The sequence below is a fragment of the Physella acuta genome, unplaced genomic scaffold, assembly GCF_028476545.2.
Source record: "Physella acuta isolate Inbredline_101_S28 unplaced genomic scaffold, ASM2847654v3 ptg000794l, whole genome shotgun sequence".
NCBI classification, from domain to species: domain Eukaryota; kingdom Metazoa; phylum Mollusca; class Gastropoda; family Physidae; genus Physella; species Physella acuta.
In genome coordinates, this window is record NW_026732312.1 from 173,332 (window position 1) to 194,612 (window position 21,281).

General features: G+C 36.9%; 1 protein-coding gene across 3 annotated transcripts; it reads left to right on the top strand.

Moving 5' to 3' along the window:
• Nucleotides 1-13,869: 13,869 nt before the first annotated feature.
• Nucleotides 13,870-20,415, top strand: LOC131951013 (ankyrin repeat domain-containing protein 27). Of its 3 annotated transcripts, none has more exons than XM_059313267.1 (20): nucleotides 13,870-13,888; nucleotides 14,396-14,559; nucleotides 14,774-14,879; nucleotides 15,204-15,240; nucleotides 15,438-15,517; nucleotides 15,716-15,771; nucleotides 15,922-15,978; nucleotides 16,366-16,433; nucleotides 16,617-16,656; nucleotides 16,798-16,914; nucleotides 17,012-17,088; nucleotides 17,171-17,330; nucleotides 17,554-17,625; nucleotides 17,958-18,027; nucleotides 18,283-18,326; nucleotides 18,453-18,550; nucleotides 18,723-18,810; nucleotides 19,049-19,235; nucleotides 19,435-19,501; nucleotides 20,128-20,415. In XM_059313267.1, exons 2-20 carry the CDS (start codon nucleotides 14,506-14,508, stop codon nucleotides 20,186-20,188), a joined length of 1,539 nt encoding a protein of 512 aa, XP_059169250.1. In that variant the 5' UTR covers nucleotides 13,870-13,888; nucleotides 14,396-14,505; the 3' UTR covers nucleotides 20,189-20,415. The 3 variants fall into 3 exon arrangements, with proteins under 3 accessions (XP_059169250.1, XP_059169249.1, XP_059169251.1); XM_059313266.1 differs by lacking the exon at nucleotides 13,870-13,888 and adding an exon at nucleotides 13,960-14,115; XM_059313268.1 differs by lacking the exon at nucleotides 13,870-13,888 and adding an exon at nucleotides 13,962-14,115 and having other exon boundaries at nucleotides 14,779-14,879.
• Nucleotides 20,416-21,281: the final 866 nt, after the last annotated feature.

Below are 21,281 nucleotides of genomic sequence, written 5' to 3' on the forward strand. Positions count from 1 at the left end.
TAGTATGTAGGTAGAGAACAATTTTTGTTTGCAGACAGACTGTTAATCAGACATTTATTTAAAGACGTTAATTAATTTATTGATTTATTCATAGGTAGATTAACCACATTAATTTTAAAGTTTTAGAACAATGGCTTAACTTTGACTGAATAGTGACGTTTGATAATTCAGTTTTTTTTAAATTATTTTTTTATTTGTTATTGGGGAGAATCTGCATTATGTGTAGAGCTGTAACATAGGATTGTGTGTGGTAAATATTGTTCTTTCTTAAACACACTGTTAATTACAAACTAATTTAAAGCCGTTAATTAATTTATTGATATATTCATTGGTAGATTAACCACATTAATTATAAAAGTTTAGAACAATAACTTAAGTAATAGTAAAATAATTTATTTTCTTTTTACAACAATGTTTTTAATTATTTTTTCTTAAGGCCTAAATGTGAATGATAAGGTTGACTATCATGACCTCGCGGGCTACAGGGCAGGTAAAGTGGAGTTCACCTGTTTCTATGTTCTCAGCATATGAAGTGATAGCTCGGCCGGAATCGTTGTTTTTTTTTTAAAATACAAACACATGTCTGAGACTTGGCGGGGCACTGGGCAGGTGAAGTAGAGTTTAGTATAGTTTTAAAAGTATAAAAAACGTCTTTTTGAAAGTGGGGTCTGGTTATTTTGGGATGATAAGTGCTGGCAGACGTGATGTCATTTATGGATGACCCCCCGAAACCCACAGTTATCTAACTAGATAACGGGTAGTCTAGTAAACGTACATTTAAATGTCTATATAAATGAATGCATAAAAATGTAGGTTAGATTAATACTTTACTACACTCATCTTTGTTTTGCGGGTATTTCAACTATTTGGTAAGCATTAAAACAAACTTGACAAAATATCGCATCCAACCTTGCCTCAACTAAAACAGAACAAAATGCAAATTACGTCATCATGCACATTTTGAAGTTAAAAGCTAAAACTAGCTCTAACTGGACCACAACCCTAAACGTAAATGGGAGCACGCCAAGAAAGAAAAGTAGGCTCATATCGATGTCAGCGGGCCATAAGGAGCATTGAGACTTAGAACTTTCTTGTGTTGGGTAGAATCCCATTCGATTTAGCAATAAAGAAGAAAAAGACGAAAGATCGAAATAACTATTTTCAGGGGATATTTTAATGTATTTATTTTTAAGCAATATAAAATTCCATTAATATTCTCTTAAAAGGCTTAAAATAACTCCACAGTTAATAATAACTTGCTCAAATCCCAACTATGTTTTGTTAAGGTGTTTGGTCAATATTTGACGCAGTGCCGCATATGTTACGTGAAACAATGAAAAAATGCCCACATATAATCTGTCATGTGATTTATTGTCCTTTCTGCACTGTGCGTACGTCTGTAGTTAAATCCTGCGTAACATTTTTAAACCGAGAAGGAAACTAAACACGACTGTAGCACGGGTCAATAGACACTAGTTTCATGCTGGGCAATTATTTCTCTGTGGTAATGTCCTTGTCGGTCTGTCGCTTACTGAAGGCAGTCGGGCACATGGTTCTATTGAAACTGTACGGGCTCGCAATGGGTTAAATTCTAGGAAACGGTGCCTACACAGCTGTAGTAATACAATCCTAGTGTGTCGGTAGTTTTGGCTGTGTTGGTCCTTGGTTGGCTTTAGTCAGTCAAGCGTTTATATTCGAAACTTAATGAAATCAATACAACTTAATGAAATCAATATAACTGAATGGATCACGTGACCAGGGGATACTTCACTGCCAACAGGCGTGTCGGGTTTCTGGCACCATCTCTGGAAGATGTGACAGCCTCGTTGTCGCCTGTCCAGCTTGACCCGTGGTCAGCACGACCAGATGTAGGTCACACGGGGGTCACAGGTTCTTATCTAGACATACGGATAGAAGAGCGGCACCAGGTCAGGTCAGCCGTTAAACCAGGGGTTGTCGTCCAGGTGTGTGGGCCACCCATGGTTGGCAAGGCAACCGTTGTACGACAGGTGAGTCAAAAATCTTACAGGTGAGTCAACTATCCTATAGGTGAGTCAACTGTCTTACATGTGAGTCAACTATCCTATAGGTGAGTCTACTGTCTTACATGTGAGTCAACTATCTCACAAGTGAGTCAACTATCTTACAAGTGAGTCAACTATCTTACATGTGAGTCAACTATCTTACAGGTGAGTCAACTATCTTACAGGTGAGTCAACTATCTTACAGGTGAGTCAACTATCTTACAGGTGAGTCAACTATCTTACAGGTGAGACAACTATCTTACAGGTGAGTCAACTTTCTTACAGGTGAAAAACTATTTTATAGGTGAGTCAGCTTTCATACAGTTAAGTCAACTATCTTAAAGGTGAGTCAACTATCCTATAGATGAGTCAACTATCTTACAGGTGAGACAGTTATCTTACAGGTGAAAAACTATGTTATAGGTGAGTCAAATATCTAAAGGTGAGTCAACTTTCTTACAGGTGGAAAACTATCTTACAAGTGTCAGCTATCTTAAAGGTGAGTCAGTTTATAAGGAAGTAGAGTAACCTGAATCAATCTATAAACTTTATCATAGAACTCGTCTGTACGACAGTATAAAGACATTAACTTACTCAGAGACAAGTGCCATTTGTGTCGTTATTGAGTAGATATTATCATCAGTTTATATTTTACGACGTTGATATAACTGTTGAGTTACCCTCAACTTTCACTCTTCAGCTCTGTTCAATGACCGGGGGTGGGGGAGACGAAGCGTCATTTTATTTTTTTTAGGAATCATGAAGTTTCTGATCAAATTTGTGTAATAGTCCCACTTTAGCTCTATACCCCTCCCCCTCTACAACCTCATACGTTATATCGATGGGCGCCTTTCGTTCAGGTGGATTTTTAGCCGTTCTTACCTGAAGGTTTATAGCGCATGTGAAGTAGAGTTCTCGTGTTTCTGTGAACAAGGAATGTAACTGGAGCGTAGTCAGTACGTATGAGTTTTTTTTTCGCACCGGGTACCCATTATATCTGGGTAATCACGGTGACGTCACGCACATAATCAAGATGACAACAGCTGGTAGAAGCGTTAGTAATTTTTTTTAATTGCAGGCAATCAATGAGATGATTCAAGATGCGCCCGGTCGTAATGTGACGTGCCATCGCTTTGACTGTAGGGACCAGACTAGTGTCAAAGACCTCCACACTGCTGTAGTTAGTTCACAGCCAGAGTACCTCGTGACGTCACACGGACACAGCACCGAGTCACGTGACGCGTCATGTGACGTGTGGCCCCATCACATATTTATGTTCACAAAGTGTGACGGTCTACGCCCATCAGCGCGCCGTTTCCTCAACTGTTTGAGAACGGTACTTCACTCTTTCGACTCTAGACATGCTAAGGTCACCGTTGTTTTCACGACTTACCGGAAATTTCCGGCTATTAAGGAGATGAAAGTTGTAGAGGTTGGGATGTTGACGGATGTATATGACGTCACTCTTCTGCTCCAGCAATGTGCCCCTAGGGTAGATGTGCAGCAATATGTCGGTCTGTGCCGGAAGTTGTTTTGTCTGCCTGGTCCCATCATGCACTTCGCCAGAAAGTATCTCTGTGACCTTGAAGATTTGCCTAACCCCCATGAACTTGAGGAGAAGGTCAGCAACGATTCGAGATTTTTATCAGAGATTTTCGAGCAGAGCGCAAGCAGGATTGAGCGTTGGATAAGTGACAAGGATTTGATAGTTTTATATTATTTCTCTTCCAACTTTGGAGTCACATTTAACTTAGGTAAGTATAGACCTGCTCTGCTTTCTAAATCGTTATTAAAAACAAAAAGAGACAAACTTGACGACTCGACCTCAGAGTTTCTTCCAGGCATCTCTTCGGGGGGGGGGGGGGGGGGGGGGGGGGCGCTAAGCCCCCCCCCCCCCCCCGAAATTTTTTTACCGCCCCCCCCCCCCCCGAACGAAATGAAATTTATATAATTTATATAGAAAATATATACTTTTAACAGTGTCCCCCCCCCCGAAGAAAGTTTACCGCCCCCCCCCCCCGAAGATTTCAAGTGCTCCCCCGGAGAAAAAAGTCTGGAAGAAACACTGCTCGACCTTAATTTTATAATCTCCAGCCCCGTAACCGGAAGAATTTATATCTTTTTTACGGATGAGAAAAAATAAACGGCGTGCTTTTTTCATCTACTGCTGACGGAAATAAGCACCCCACAATAGCCAGTTCGGAGAGGAATAAGAACCATTGAAAAATTCGTTTATAATTTTTTGGTCCCTTAAAATCTGTCAGCAGTCATCACGACGCTGTAATTCTAGCCAATGAAAAGCGGAACCCAATCCTTTATCTGGAATCTTCTAGTGGCTCCAGATTGTATCAACCTTCCACCGTCCTAGTTCTAGCTGCTTGAGCCATGTTAATCCCCCTTCCCTATAACCAGGGAATGTGATCCGCTGATGGGCGACGCTAGTAAAATAGACGGTGTATAACGTTTTTGTCCAACTAAATAAAATTAAAGTTTGTTTCACGAACGACGAGCAAAACATATTAAAAGCAATGAGTAGTTTCAGCATTTGGAAGTTTTCGCTCTTTACCAAAAATATCTTCCCTTCGTTTTCTGTTCTCCAATCTAGCAAGAGAAATGTAGTGCTGAGTCGAACTCAGCGATATTCCAGTTCGGGTAATATGGGCGATAATAACTGATAGTCCAAGTGGGGACAACATGGGCTGAGAGTTCCGTGAAGCTCAGTCGGACTTACATGGGCTGTCATGAGTTGAGAGTTCCATGAAGTCAAATGGGGCTATCTTGCGCTGAAAGTGGCTAATATTTCCATGAAGCCAAGTCAGGCTAACATGGGCTGTCATGGGCTAATAGCTCTATAAACTCAATGGGGCTAAGGTTGGTTAACAGGTGTGTACCGTTGTGTCACTAGAGCACCTGCAGAACATCCACGACGTCCACAACCAGCACGACGCCAGCCTGCTCTGGGCGTGGTTCCTACAGCGGCAGAGACACAATTACGTCATCTGGTCAGTTGCTGACACTGGCGGCTGGGATGTCACTGACAGACAACGATTTGCCGTACATCCACTGCTCGTGTATCACAGAAGAACATGTGTGGTGAAAGAGACGCGTGTAATTCAGGACCAGTCTTACAACAGGTGCGTACAGGTAGTCTGTGGTGATACAGTAAGTAGGTACATTCTCCCACAGCTCACTTCAACTGCCTCTGCCAATTACCCACGGGTAATAACCCGACCACCCCCGAGGATATTGTATTGTACTTACCAGATTCCTAAAGCTATCCTATCACCCTATCCATCTTCCTAACTTATCCTTAAATGTCCCCTGACCTACAGGGGTTATGTCCAGCTCCCGGTAGGTACAGTAAGTTTGTGTAAGTACATCCGGTAGTCGGTAGGTACAGTAAGTTTGTGTTAGAACAGACGGTAGGTACAGTAAGTTTGTGTTAGAACAGACGGTAGGTACAGTAAGTTTGTGTAAGTACATCCGGTAGTCGGTAGGTACAGTAAGTTTGTGTTAGAACAGACGGTAGGTACAGTAAGTTTGTGTTAGAACAGACGGTAGGTACAGTAAGTTTGTGTAAGTACATCCGGTAGTCGGTAGGTACAGTAAGTTTGTGTTAGAACAGACGGTAGGTACAGTAAGTTTGTGTTAGAACAGACGGTAGGTACAGTAAGTTTGTGTTAGAACAGACGGTAGGTACAGTAAGTTTGTGTTAGAACAGACGGTAGGTACAGTAAGTTTGTGTTAGAACAGACGGTAGGTACAGTAAGTTTGTGTTAGATCAGACGGTAGGTACATTAAGTTTGTGTTAGAACAGACGGTAGGTACAGTAAGTTTGTGTAAGTACAACAGATAGGTACAGTAACGGTACTACTGTTAGCTTTAGCCATAAGACTAAGCAAGAGACATGACACATCTTATTTTATGGAGTTAAAATCTTATCTCTACTGCAGCTGCACCCAATTTCTTTGTCAAGTTTTAAAGAAAGCGGAAGAAAACATCCGGCTGCACGGGAGGAGGGGGGAGGTGTACGGGTGTCTGGCATCACTCTGGCCTCAGGTCAGGCACCTGCTAGAGGTGGCGGTCCACTGTCAGGAGGGGACGCTGGACACCTTCATCCAGGTACACACCTTCATCCAGGTACACACCTTCATCCAGGTACACACCTTCATCCAGGTACACACCTTCATCCAGGTACACACCTTCATCCAGGTACACACCTTCATCCAGGTACACACCTTCATCCAGGTACATACCTTCATCCAGGTACATACCTTCATCCAGGTACAGACCATCCTACAACCATCCGTGTACAGCATCACTGTTCAACCGTATACCCCCCACTACATCAATTTTACCACCCCACTATTTTCCTTAGTACCATCCCGCAACCATACACTCTACCACCCACCCCATGCTAACCCTGCTTGTATATTACCCCACAGGTGAGTGTCAAGGCCAGGCGACTTATCATGCTCACCTTCCCAAACGAGGCCAAACCATTTTACCGCGCCCTGTACGAATCTGCTGCTAAATATAGCACACGTCAGAAGACAGCAGTGATGGCGGCTTTTCTAGGTCATATTCTGGCTTTCGGTCAAGGTAAATAGCACTTGGTCAAATACCTTTTCATAGCAGACGTTCCACGGAGCAGATGCTATAGAGATAATCTGTTTCTATGACAACGGCATATGACGGGATTGTGTGGATGTTTTTTTTTTGTTTTTTTACTGTTCTCTAGTCTAGTACCAATTAAAGGCAATTAAAGCTCGGTAGACACAGTGATAGCAATTTGTCTTATTGTAGAAGAAGCGTGTGTTATACCCAACGTATGCATAGGATGGATGTTACAGTCACACCAAGTTACAAACACCCACCAATTACCCATAGGACAGCGGAGCAGGACATAGAGCACACAATTATTGACCCGAAATTCTCAAGTTCGGATCCCGAACTCGATTTTGTAGGATGCTTCTGAGCCCTCCTAGCTATGATGGGCATCTGATTCACGTTAAGTAGCTGCGATGGGACATAGAAGTGACCAAAGAATTACTTCTTATTACTTCTTATGAGGTGGTCTCAGAAAAAGATTAACTTTATATTTACCACAGGTATCAACTTCCAGGAGTCGTTATCTCTACTGGAATCTTCCTTAGAGACTCTTCAAGAGCTCGGCCCTACGTGTGTGTTGAAATTCGTGTTGAGGAGAAAAGCCATCATCTTGTACAGGCAAACACACTACCAGCAGTCTCTTGAGTGAGTATCTTCGGTAGTCTCTTGTAGGCAAAGTAAGATTTATAGGCAAAGTAAGATTTGTTGGCAAAGTAAGATTTGTAGGAAAAGTAAGATTTGTAGGAAAAGTAAGATTTGTAGGAAAAGTAAGATTTGTTGGCAAAGTAAGATTTATAGGCAAAGTACGATTTGTAAGAAAAGTAAGATTTGTAGAAAAAGTAAGATTTGTAGGAAAAGTAAGATTTGTAGGAAAAGTAAGATTTATAGGCAAAGTACGATTTGTAAGCAAAGTAAGATTTATTGGCAAAGTAAGATTTATTGGCAAAGTAAGATTTATAGGCAAAGTACGATTTGTAAGCAAAGTAAGATTTGTAGGCAATGTAAAATTTGTAGGCAATGTAAAATGTGTTGGCAAAGTAAGATTTGTAGGCAATGTAAAATTTGTAGGCAATGTAAGAAGATTTGTAGGCAAAGTATTCGTGTTAAATAGGCCAACTAGAGGATTTAATATTTTGCTCCTTAAGATTTTTACAAAAAAAAAAAACAAGAAAAAAACAACTGTTTAACGATTTAAAACACACCAAAACTGACAATATATTGCAATTATCGATACAAAAACTATCTGAGCAGATATTTTGAACAAGCCAGGAACGCTGTCAGCCGGACAGACGACCAAACTGACGTCATGAACTTCTTTGGCGCGGAAATAAACCAAGAGGAGGTAACTGCGATGATCTACGAACCCTTCCCGCTCATTTACAGAGGTCAGTATCTAGGTCCAGGGGACGGCGTGGCAGAGCGTTAGAGCAATAGACTGCTAACCCTAAAGCCTCTAGTTCGGATTCTGGACTCGAGCCTGTAAGACGTTCATGAGCCCACCCAGTACATGGGATAGGTGCCTGAAACAAACCGACTTAGTATAGTGCTGACCACACTATCCCCCTTTATGCCGAGATCATTGAAACAGAAGCACTCTACTTTACCCATGTGTTTTTCAGTACGAACGGAAAAAGATGATCATAATTGAAGTCCTAGAATTTTTGTTTGAAAAATGAACAACAAATACGGATAGTAAAATTTAAAAAAAAAAAATTACTTTTAAAATATTGATGGTTAAAGATTGAGTTGTACTTTGTACGTGATGAATTTCCAGTCAAGTGAGTCCAATTCCAACATTTACCTCCCCCAGGACTACCAGGTGACAGCAAGCTAGCGTTAAAACAGTTCAAACAGGTGCTGAGCGATATCGATGACCTGTGTCCGAACCACTCCGAGCTGCCGAAACTACTGAGTAGCATCGGGCTAGTCTACCAGAGAGGTAGGTTTTAGAGAGGCGCTCTAATCTTGTCCTTTTACACTAACGCTGGAGTGGTTGGGCAGTAGGAGGACAGTACAATATATATATATATATATATATATATATATATATATATATATATATATATATATATATATATATATATATATATATATATATATATATATATATATATAAACTGATCAACGTTGTGTTACACGCCCTAAACTTAACAAAATTTAAACGAGGAAGGTTTTAAAAATTAAATTTGGATCAGAGCAAAAAACAAGTTAATTAAAAAGTCTAGTGACATTTAAGCGCAATTTCCTTATGTTATCTAAAAATAGCTCTGTCGTAGCGTAAATCAAGAGCAGGGTTAGTAAAACCATTGGTTAGTTATTAAAACGTTTTTTATTAATTTTTTTCCAGTATTTTACATGTTTTATTTACAATAGAGTTACATGAATAAAAACCATTGCGCGTCTAGCTACCGAACGTGATGTCGCAGCCATTGAACGTGATGGCGCAGCTATTGAACGTGATGACGCGTGTGGTGTGGTTGGATAAAAATGCCTACTAATTCGGTCCAAATTTTAATTAATTCAAAATATTTTTTGTGACCGAACGAAAGGATATTTTTGAAAACTTTCTTCGGCAATATTGTTTTAAATTATGGCAGGAATCGATTGGTACATGTTTCAAGTCGCTAAGTGGTCTGGTTGCCGAGATATGGGCCAAAAACTGCATTTTTTCGAGGTTTTTTTGGCTTTTCCGGGAAATCCATGAAAGAAACCCGGAATTTTTTTTGGCCTATGTTTATCCTCGTAACTTGCTTAACATAATTGCTTTTGGAACTAGTCCTCGATATTGCTTCGTTGAGGAGGAGATACGACTTAAAGCTGCGGACACACATCCATCCATACATTCCCAGAAATGACGAGTTAATAAACGCAATTCTCCAGAATGGAAATTGCGCTAAAAAGCTACTAACAATAACATTGCTGAAAGATAAAATAATTGTTATCTTTCTGGACTTACTGTATGTAAAGACGACTTTAATCAAATGGAACCTCATCTGTCACCTATTCCATCTGTGAACACTTCGACAAGAGCGTTACGGAGTTTCTCAACGAATTCTTCCATAGAGGGATGAAACGATATTCACCATACATTTTTGTTTGTTTTTTGTTGTTGCTAGGTTTTAAAGATCCGAACAGGGCTTTGAAGTGGTTCATTCGTTCTCATAACGAGAGGCTTCACTTGGAAAAAATCACACCAGTTATTGTCTTTGATTCCCTTATAAACATCACGAGCATTTTCTTAAGCACTGGAAACCTAGGTGAGTTGATTCTTCTAGGCTGGGGTGGGGGAAAGAGTAACAGGGGTCTGGCGTATGGGATGGGGTGGCTAAGGAATAGGCAACTGACTCTGTATCTGGGGAACGGGATTCGATCCATGATTTCGTCAGTAAAAATCTGCATATAACTCTGCTTAACGGACTTTTTTCTCCTTAACACCCCCCCCCCCCCCCCCCCCACGTTCAGGAAAAGCTTTGACTTACTGCAACAGGGCACTGGACCTTCACCGGAACTACGCCTGGAGGCATAGTGACACTGCCTTGGCCTTGACCTTTTTAAGCGAGATCCACTTTAACATGCAAGTTCTCTCTCTTTTTTTTCAGTGTGTCTGCTTTTCACAGGCATGTGCCCTTCCTCTATACTATCCACATCCGTCTTTCTTACTTACAGTAAGAAATAAAATACTCTAAAAAAGTATCTTAGAATACTTACGCTAATTAAATAATTGATACTGTGCATTTGGAAAATTTGAGTTAACATTTACAATACGAAATCAGTAATGCTTTTAATGTGCAAACAAGTAGGCCTAATCTAAATTAGCAGTAAGACATCAGTTACCTTTTAGTTAATTAAAGAATTTGTTTATTTACCTACAGTTTAAATTTCAATAATGATTATTCACATGCCTGATATTTTACTAGGAGGAATGTGACCGAGGCTTTGAACTGCGCACGTGTGGCAGAAAAACTAATGCAAGAAAGAAACCCACACCATTATTATCGACTTCGAATTTCTTTAAACATTCTCCACTTTCAAATGATGATTTCACAACTGCAAGCATGTCCGGGTTTAACAGAGCTCTCTTGTCCAGAGGAGAAAGAAAATCAGACAATCCCTGAAGAAGCAGACATGGTGCCGCCTCAGCAGACATTCCCTGAAGAAGCAGACATGATGCCGCCACTACTCTCGTCCTGCTCTGATTGTCTGAGCTCCACTCTACAGCTCGGCAAGACGATGCAGACCAGCTTAAACAGTGAAGGTCACCACTACATGCTGAGTGTGTATGAGCACGCCATGATGCTCACCTGGCTAAACACGGACCAGTTGACCTACTACAAGACTCAGATGCTCAACTACGTCCAAGAAAATACGGGCCTGAAAAATCTTCTTTTAGATTCAAAGGGTAGCAATGAATTAGCTAGCCAGCATAGGAGTCTTTATTTTTATGTCAAAGATACCGAGATCGATAATTTGAGTTTTGAAACATTTGTCTCTTTACTCTGTTCGTCTTGTCAGACATGTAAATACGCCCGGCAGTATTATGGTGAGGGTGTGTGGGAGATGTTCGGACCCTCAAAACAACAGAAGGGTAAGGCTGCTGCAGCGGCTCTTGATGAGGAGTTGAATCACAGTCTGACTTCTGACCTCCGAACTCCAGAGTTCAGTAGCTTTTCCTCACTAGGATCTGACGTGGAGACATACTGGTCTGACCCAAAAGCACACGGGTCTGACTTGCAGGCACACGGGTCTGTTCTACAGGAACATGGGTCTGTTCTACAGGGTCACTGGTCTGACTCGCAGGCACACGTGTCTGTTCTACAGGGACACGGGTCTGTCTTGCAGGGATATGGGTCTGACCAGCATCCACTTGTGTCTGACCGGCTGTGCCGGCCATGCGAGGAGCTAGTGACGAGTGCGGCAGACACAAACACGCAGTTCCCCGGATGTTGTCTTCACGTCCAGGCCCTAGGGACGTTGTGCGAATCGTTGTCAAGCTTCAGTGAACATGATCTAGATGATATGGGTCTAAGACCAGACCAGACCAAACAACGTTCAATTCCAGACCCTTAAGTCACGTATGCTAATTTAAGCGAGATTAGTCTTCCACCCTAGCCATGTAGTTTTGATGTATCAAGGTTAACAGTTTTTGTGCAATTATACCAAAGTTAACATTTTTTGTGTGCAATTATACCAAATATTCGTGTGACAGTTCATACTTGATATAGGTTTTGACATTACAATCTAAATATTAATAAAAATAAAATAAAAGATAGTTATTAACACTGCAATTTTCATAATACATTTTTTAAAGCATGGAAGCTTTAATTGTGACGCTCAGGCGTTCAAGAATTGATTTTCAACTAGGAAAAAGCTGAACTATGTTAATCTATCTATATTATACTACTAAAACTCAAGTTTGTTTACATGTTTGATCTATATTTATACTACTAAAACTCAAGTTTGTTTACATGTTTGAATATTTATTTGTTTGTTTTTTTGTTTGTCCGATCGAGTATTGTGATATGTTCTATTCTATCTGGAGAGCTGTAAAATAGTATGTAGGTAGAGAATAATTTTTTAATGCAGACAGACTGTTAATCACAAATTTATTTAAAGACGTTAATTAATTTATTGATTTATTCATACGTATATTAACCACAATTTTTTAAAAAGATTTGAAAAGCCACTACACTCGACGGAAACAGTGACGTCACATGATGTGTTTATTTTTTTACATCGATAATGGCGGCCTATCGAAGAAGATTGTGTTCCCATTCCAATGTTTAACGCGTTCTAAAGCTAATTTTCTGTCGGCTTTAACTTTAACAATACGCCCATTTGCTGTATTTATTACGTTCCAACACTTATATCAATTTTAAACTGTCTTTTTTCATTTAGTTTTACAATAAATTTCTCTAGATCTAAAGATCAGCTGTCGAAGGAAAGTTATGAATCTAGCCTAGATCTAGATCTAGCCTAGATCTAGGCCACTAGACTCAATGTAAATTCTAGATCTAGACTTAATGTACATTCTACATCTAGAATCTATTTCAGGCCTTAATACATCTAGAATCTATTTCAGGCCTTAATTATTTTATATAAATCTTTGTTTGGCTAATTTAAGATAAAATTTAATTTGAAAGTTACTACTACTAGACTTAGATCTAGAATAGATCTATGCGCGTAAATCAAGTTGCATAAGGAGACTCAAAGTATAGTATAAAAATTCACTTGTGACGTCACGAGTAAATAGCTAAGTTGGTAGTGTAGCCGGCTCTCATGCGGGTGCACAGGTTCTAGTCCAATATGTCAATGATATTTTTTTTTCCAATTTTTTTTTTTTTAGATGTGAATGATAAAATTGCCTATCTGAACTTGGAAGAATACAGGGCAGGTGAAGTAGAGTTCATCTGTTTCTTTGTCCTAAGCATATGAAAGGATAGTGTGGTCAGAGACATGCTCGGCTGGAATCGTTTTTTAAACGATAAAAACATGTTGTCTGAGACTTGGCGGGACACTGGGCAGGTGAAGTAGAGTTGAGTAGGTCACCTGTGACGTCAGTATATGAAGGGATAGTCCGAAATCGGTGTTTTCGGTGTTTTTAAAAGATAAAAAAACATATTTTTGAATGTGGGGTCTGTTTGTGACGATAAGTGACAATGCAGTAGCGTAGCGAGGAGGGGGGGGGGCGGGAGGGGGAGGGGAGGCGGGGGGGGGGGGGAAGGGGAGGCGGGGGGAGGTGGAGGGGGGGAAGGGGGGGCGGGGGGGGGGGACATATGTTGGGGCGCCAAAATGGTTTGGAAAAATAAATTGAAAGGTTTAGGGGGGTTCAAATCGAAAGTTTGAGTGTGGGGGGGGGGGGGGGGGTGCACATCAAAAGTTTGGGGGGGGGGGAAGGTTGCAAATCGAAATCTTGCGGGGGGGGGTAGAACATTTCAAATATTCAAATTTTTTAGGCTGATGACTAGGTCTATAGTCCAATAGAAAATATGAAAAAACATCCTTTTAGGCAAAATTTAAAAAGAAGACACTATCTGGACGATATGTAGTTCAATTATGCAAAATTATATTCACTACAACATGCCATGATAAAAGAGTATGGAGATATTCCGTCAAATGCAACTGAGTTAATTAATTTAAAGTTTGAAGTAGGTCTATACTAATTTAATCAACAATTCAACATACTATTTAACATTTGTATCTGGCAAATTGCATTTAGAGTTATTGTTCCTGGGGAAAAACATAACAAAAGTAAGGTACAATAGCCGCTAGCGGCTATCTCTACATCTAGATCTAGATCTAGAAATCTAGTCCTTTTTATTTTTGTTTTGTTTGGGGTAGCCAAACGTTTAGTACAAGGTCTAGATTTCTAGTTACTAATCGAAATTATAGTTATTTTGAATTTTAGGCTACTAAATCCTGTATCATAATTCCTTTATTTTTTTTTTTTTTACTTCATTTTTTAAGCAGACAGAGAGGGGCGGTAGGTACACTGGTAACAGGTTCACATTTTAATGATTGTTATGAATGTTAAACTTAAACTGCTTCTTATAATCTAGTAGATCTAGTTGCTATTTGGATGGTTCATGGGGAAACATGGGTTTAAATCTAAATAAGGAAATAGGCCTAATTGTTAATTTTTATTTATTTTAACCTGACCTTTCTAACATTAGCAGATTTAGCCTAGCTAACTAGTTATTTCTTTTATAACTAGCCCTTTCTTTAATTTCTACTTTATAATTCTAAAATATTTTCTCCATCAGGAAATAATTTTAGAATATTGAAGTATAAAACCAGCTGGAATTTTTAACCCAAAAGATCTTACAGACCACCAAAAGTGGTGGATGCTAAAGTCTAAACATAACCATCAATCATGGACAGTGAGTTAGACGAACTAGAAGTGAATCCATTTTATAAAGCATTACAGGTAAACCATTATATATTCTTGAACTTCACTTTTAACTCTTCCTCTTATAACTTAAATAATGCTTTTTTATTTGTGCTCTAATAGAAATTTAAATAGAACACTGATTTACATAGTAACTTAATTGAAATAAATTGTAATTGTTAAACATACCTTGTCAGTTGTAATCCCCTTTAGTTGTCTTGCTGAGATCCCACTGTCAGATTGTTCTCCACAGAACAGGTTCACTTACCAGTATGACCAGGCCCTTGAGAATTGCTACTTGCTGTGTATTCCACAGTCTAAGTCAATTCCTAACCCTGTTATCAACACAGATTTTGTTGGTTAGTAGCTTTAGCTCACAATTGTTAATATACTTATTGTTTTCCCCCTTTTAAATTACATGTATTTTATCTTTCATTGTAGTATGTTTGTTCTACTGTAATTGCTTTTATCCTAATTTCTTAGAAAGTCATGTAAGTAATACTTAAAGGTTTAACAAAAAAATACTATCCAAGGTATTCAATTGCAATGTATGAACATAAACTACTTGTGCTTTACTTTGGAAATATTAATTTTGAAAATGGTTTACCCAGTTTTTTAAATTTAATTTTTTTGTTTAATGGTGATTATACCTGTTAAATTGAAAACTATTTTTTAAATTTCAGATACTCATATTCTCCGTCCCTCTCCATATTTTAAAGGGTAAGCTCTTGATAGTAAGCAGCTAAAGTATTGTGAATACTTGAGACTTTTAAAAACTTCAATTTTAAATCACTAATGTTTAGCATACATTCATTTAGGTTTTTTAATATCAATTGTTGGGTATTGTTGTATCTTTGTAACACTTTTTGCCTTGATAATAATAATAAAAAAACAAGTAGGTTTTGTTTTTTTAATAGTCAATATTTGACAACCCATGCTTCGAATAACAAAATGCTGAGTCTGTCAGATGATGGGAGGTGTTTTACCACTCTTCAAGGTACATCAGAGTAAAGTTAAAAATTTGATTTTTGCTCATTAATATTTGAAACATATTTTTAACAACTTTATATTAATACTTTTAAGGCTTAGTTTAAAATAAATTATTTTATTTAAAAAATGTATATTATTAAAATAATCAATTAAATCATTTTTATTTTGTTTATTAATTTAGAATATAACAATTAAAATTTTTCAGGTTTTTCTGAAATTGCTGATGTAGAGATACTGGGTGAGGAGCTGGCTTATAATAAGGTATTTGGCCTGATATCTTGTTTGAAATAAATGCTAATAGTTTGTTGGCATTGGAATTAAGCAATACCTTAATACTTTTATCAAATTGAAACACAATTTAGCAATATTACAAAACAGCCATTATAACAATTTTTTCCCCAATGTAAACAGGAGTATAAACAATACAAGATTCTTATCCTCTCACAACCTTTGGACACTAAATTTATTGTAAGTTATTTATAAATATAGGCATGATATAAGCTACTGGTATGAAATTTCTGTCCTTTCATTAATTCAAATATATGTATGTATATTTCTATTTTTCTTTCTTTGTTTTTGTGTTTGCTAAACTAATTGGAATTTCTTATGCTTCCTATTAGTATTAATTTTGGTAACTCTCTTTCTCATAAAGATTTGAATTTTTAAATGATAACTTTCATAATTCAAATGTGGTGCAGCTATAAGTAGTTTATGCATTGCTTTGGTCAAATCCAACTGACCAATTAGAAATCAGATGACCCGTCAGTCACTTGGTTGATTAAGTTTTGCAAATTTGTAAATTAGGTCTAAAAAATTCCATTATTTTCTATGTCAGCATAACATTTTATTTTTCAGTTCAAAAAAGATTCTGCTGTCAAAACACAAGAAAATAATCTTTACAAACCCAAATTGTCAGTTACTGAGTAAGAACCTTCATTTAATTTTTCTTAACTTACTTCCCTGTAAGCCGAGTGATTATGTGGATTGATTCAATTGGTTATTATTATTATTAAAAACATTTAGTTCATGTAATTCTGCTATTATAAAAATTATTCTACACTTTAAAAAATATACACCAACAGGCAACACATTTTTCTATTTTCCAGCTGTGAATCATTTTTATACAGTTTTGCAGAATTCAAAGAGGTAAAATTTAAAATAATGAGGTTCTAAACCAAGTTGGCATTTTGTCATGCAGATGGTGATCAAATACAAAGCTAAAATATAATTTTTACTATGTTATTGTGCTACAAAAAATTTCAAAATTTTTTTGCTTGCTGTTTGCAGGTTCTAGACAGATTGCAACTGGACATCAAACATTTCCTGAAGCATTACATGGTGCTGCCAGACTATCTAGACGATGCTGCCAACAGGCTCAAAGACATGACATACAAAGCTCTCAAGGTGAATGTCCTAAATACATGAACGTGCACATGTTCAATTAAAAATAAAGTTCAATAGTTTTAAGTTTTTATCTTTTTTTCTTAATCCTGCATTCCAGGAAATGATATCTAAATTAAAGGCCCCAATGAATTCTGATGTGAAACTCAAGGAGGCGATAGCTGGGTCTATAGAAAGGTTGTGTACCATTTCTTGTTTGTTACATTCACTAAATAATTCCTTGTGATCTACTGAAAAATTAACATTTATTACACCACAGCTTCATAATGAATGCTGTGTATGAGAAAACGTTTGCTGTTATACAAGAACATCTTTTGGTGAAAGATCAAAGTCTGTTTGCTAAGTGTGAGAGAATTCAGCAAATAAGAGCACATGAAATGGGAGTTCGTAAAGAGTTCTGTTGTCCTCTTCCATCTGCTGTAAGTTGATTTCTTTCACTACACCCACAATAGTTAAATAGGCTCTTATCTATCAAAATATAAAAAAAACACTCAAATATTATATTGTATTTTTTAAATCTTTTTAAAAAATGTCTATTTTATAATACATATAGATATAGAGTCTATAAAAAATGTCTTGATAAAGTAACAGAAACAGCTGAGCTTTACCTTATCTAAAAATGACCTTAATTGTATTTTTTAGATAGATGAACTGTCCAGGCTGCCTTCATTACACACACCTAGAGAGAAGCTGACCTGCCTGAAGTGCACTATAGTAGGTTAATACCTGCATAGTTTTTTAATTGACTTTATGACTTAGGTTTTATAACTTGTAGTGTGTGTGTGTGATTACAACCTGTTATGTTGATAGTATGTCACTATTTAATTCAGCTGATTAAGTGTTCAATTCTGGCAATTCTATTGTTATAACAATGCCTGAGTTGTGCTTTAATTATGTTTCTTAAATTCAGGCAAATTATTTAGACAGGAATTTAAAAACTTTGTGCTTAGTTGAATATTTGTGGACTGAGATAATGCCTTGTGTATTGTGCAATATTTAAAAAATTGAACTTTTTAAAAAAATATCTAAAAAAAATTTAACTCCAGGACAATATAACAGAGAGTATAACAGCATTTATAAATGAAGGCATTGAGCTGCTTCAAGCCATCCAGCCTAGTAAGTTTTGTTTTGTAAAATATTAATATCTCATATTCTGTTTTTTATTGAAAAAGTTCTGCTGATGAAAAAAATATGAGCATGGTTCCTCAAAAAGTAAGTTTGTAAATCATTTCTATGAGAAATCTATTTCTATACAACATTATTGTTATAAATCCTTTTGTTTGGTTTAATTTCCTTAAAATAATTAAAAATGAATCCAGATAGTTTTTAAAAGAAATTAAAATGTGTAATGTAATATTTTTATCATTTTAGCTGATCAAGCATGTATCACTTCTGATGATCTTCTTCCTATCCTGGTAATTAGTTTATTTATTAACTATTTTATATTTAGAACTTTTTGGTAATATATTCATAATCATTAGATCATCACTATACATTGATAAAATTAATATTATTGAGTTCTAATTACTGACAATCATTAGGTGACAGTTATTGCTAAAGCCAAATGTAGATATCTACATAGTGACATGTTTTATATGGAACACTTCATGTGGGTCTCAACTGATCTAGATAACTTAGGGTAAGTGTGTTACATTAGGCTGGTTTGATCAATGACATTTTAAAACTAATTTGTAAATAGTTAAAGATTTTTGGAGTCAAGCCCACCATCCTATCCTTTTAAAACTTTGTTAATAGAAATATGAATGAAGTGTTGTAAAGTTTGTTAACTCCAAACCTTTTATTTTTACTAGGTTTTGCTTGGTTTCCTTTAAAGCTGCTGTGGAGTATATGATGAAAACAGATTTTTCAGAAATGTTTGAACCAATAGTTTCCACACAGGTCAGTAAAGTTGGCTAACTTGCTTGTTACCTTTTAGATAATTTTTTTCTGGGGAGGGGTAATTTTTTTTTTTTTTTGCTTCTTTGTCCGGGTAGGGGGGGGGGTATGCTGGAGTGCTCCCCCAGTGTAGAGAGAAGCATAAAAGAAACCCTTATCTTGGGTGTCATCTGACTCCAGTTTTTAAACTGCTAAACTGCAAAGTTAGCTAAGTGTTTTTCTCTAATTTGCTTCCATCCAGGCTAGTTCTGAAAAAGTACTTACTGATGCGCCCCAAACCCATCAGACAAAGGTCAGGTCAGCAGAAAGTTCTGGACCAGACAGGTATGAAAGACAGATCAACAAGATCTCAGGACTCCTGGAGAAAACAGTTTTACAGACGTCTAACCAACGTGGCCAGACAAGGCAGATACAGAGTATATTCCCTGGTGAGATCCACCGCATTGTTCTAAATATAATTGTTCATGTGGATGTTGTTATAAGGCATTTACTTCAATGACGGGAGAGAGATTGGTGAAAATTCCCATCATTATTTAAATCCTGCCATAGTCCAAAGAATTAAATGAACAATATTCTTCAACATTTTATTGTTAAAATATTTGAAGTTTTTCTGCTCATTTTTGCCAGAACGCCAGCTTGCAGCTGTGCCTGCCAGTTCACAACCCAGTCAGAAAAAACAGAGCTCTCAACTTGGGTGAGTTTAAGTTTGTTTCAAGTTAGTTATTGAAGAGCTATACAAAACTATGTTCATACAATGAAATTCTGTATAATCTGTAATTCATTTGAGAGACTGTTCCATCACATTTTTGACTGCATGACTTAACTGCAGCTGCGCCCTCTACTCTTGATGCCATGTTTATCTGGTTAGGTGTTGTATGAAAGTAATTTTCACAAAATATTGTGACTTGCTGGCTAATTGTAATCCTATTTCTGAGAATAAAATATCAGCTGAGAAAAAAAAACTAATTTATTTTTTTATATTTAAGCCCTTGAGTGGTCTATTAAGTTCCAAAGCAATGCAAACAATCCGCAATATATATTTTGAAGATTATAAACATTAGTTTCCTTGCCGTACGCGACTTTTGCAACAACTGTGTTTTATACAACAAGCTATTGTCTTTATCAGTTTATATATTTTCTGTAGGTACATATCTGATTTTTCATATCTTTTTGTTTAAACATTTTAATTTATATATATATGAACAAAATATACATTTTGTAAATTATCATAGACTTGAAAAACTATTTCATTTCCATATCTTATATACAGCTCATTCAGCCACTTTATTTTTTTCTTATTTCATTGCATTTCTTCACCAGGGATTTTCTGTCTGCCCTACAAGATGATGATTTTGATCAACCCTACGGCAAACAGACATAAAATTTATTGTATTGAGTGACTGAAAACAACTGTTGTTAAAACGTTACATACAAAGTTACTTCCAAAATATCTGTGATGAATTTGTTGTCTGATCAAACGTCAAAATATTTCTTTGATTTTATTTGTGATTGATGTAATTTTTAATAGATTTTTATATTGCTTTTGAAGGCATTTATGATTTAAAATAGTGTTATAGTTGATTATACATATGACTGTAACTGTACAAAAGCCAATACATTTTTAAAACCTTTATTGTGTTGATCAATTTATGACTTTAAAATCTATGGGTTTTTAAAGTTACTTCCAAAATAAAAAATACAACTAACTGCAAATATTGAAGGCTTTTCCTCACACTAACTTTTATTGCATTCATACTTTTTCCATTTTTAGCAATTAGTACAGAAAAAAAAGCTATTTTAGAATAGTGTAACATTACTATTGTTGAAAAAGGCAACTGAGACACTAGTTGTGTAGACAATTTAGATCACAGAGGTGGTTAGTGAAAAGGCTGGGGGGGGGGGGGGGGTGGTGTGGAAGGGTTGAATCGATAGATGACTGATTTATCAAGTATATTTTTATGTTAGGCTCAAAAGTTTCTTTCAGCTCTTCCAACTCTTGCTTGATGGGCTGCATGCCTTTCTTTTTATTATTTATATGAAACTCATCAATAGAGAAATTTAACAAGCATCTCTATACCCACCTCCTGCTTAAATTTTTCTGGTGATTTACTGTAATTTTATTGCTTAAAAATAGCAAAGATTATAATTTTGTTTTCTTTGTTGAAATAAAAATATTTGCTGTGGTTGGTAGGTAGAGCAGTATTGTTTTTAAATATAGTTATCAACAACGCATACAACCTAATTTTTAAATCCAATTGTTAGATATCAAACTAATCATTAAAATAGACTATGTATACAAAAGGGAAATAACTATGTAAGTTTACACTAATTTACTCTGTTGATCCTTGTAGACTTAGGGGGGCGGGAGTTTTGCTTTTGTCACGCTGGGGAGGGGCGTAAAAAAGCGTGACGTCATACTACATAGTTTTCTTTCGGCAATAATAACCAAGATCTTTTGGAAGGACCAAAGCAAA

Bases quoted from the DNA above. Each gene is read 5' to 3' on its own strand.
- LOC131951013 (XM_059313267.1), top strand. From the start codon at position 14,506: ATGGACAGTGAGTTAGACGAACTAGAAGTGAATCCATTTTATAAAGCA. The intron at 17,089-17,170 runs GTTGTGTACCAT...ATTACACCACAG, and splicing joins ATAGCTGGGTCTATAGAAAG to CTTCATAATGAATGCTGTGT. The intron at 17,626-17,957 runs GTAGGTTAATAC...ATTTAACTCCAG, and splicing joins CCTGCCTGAAGTGCACTATA to GACAATATAACAGAGAGTAT.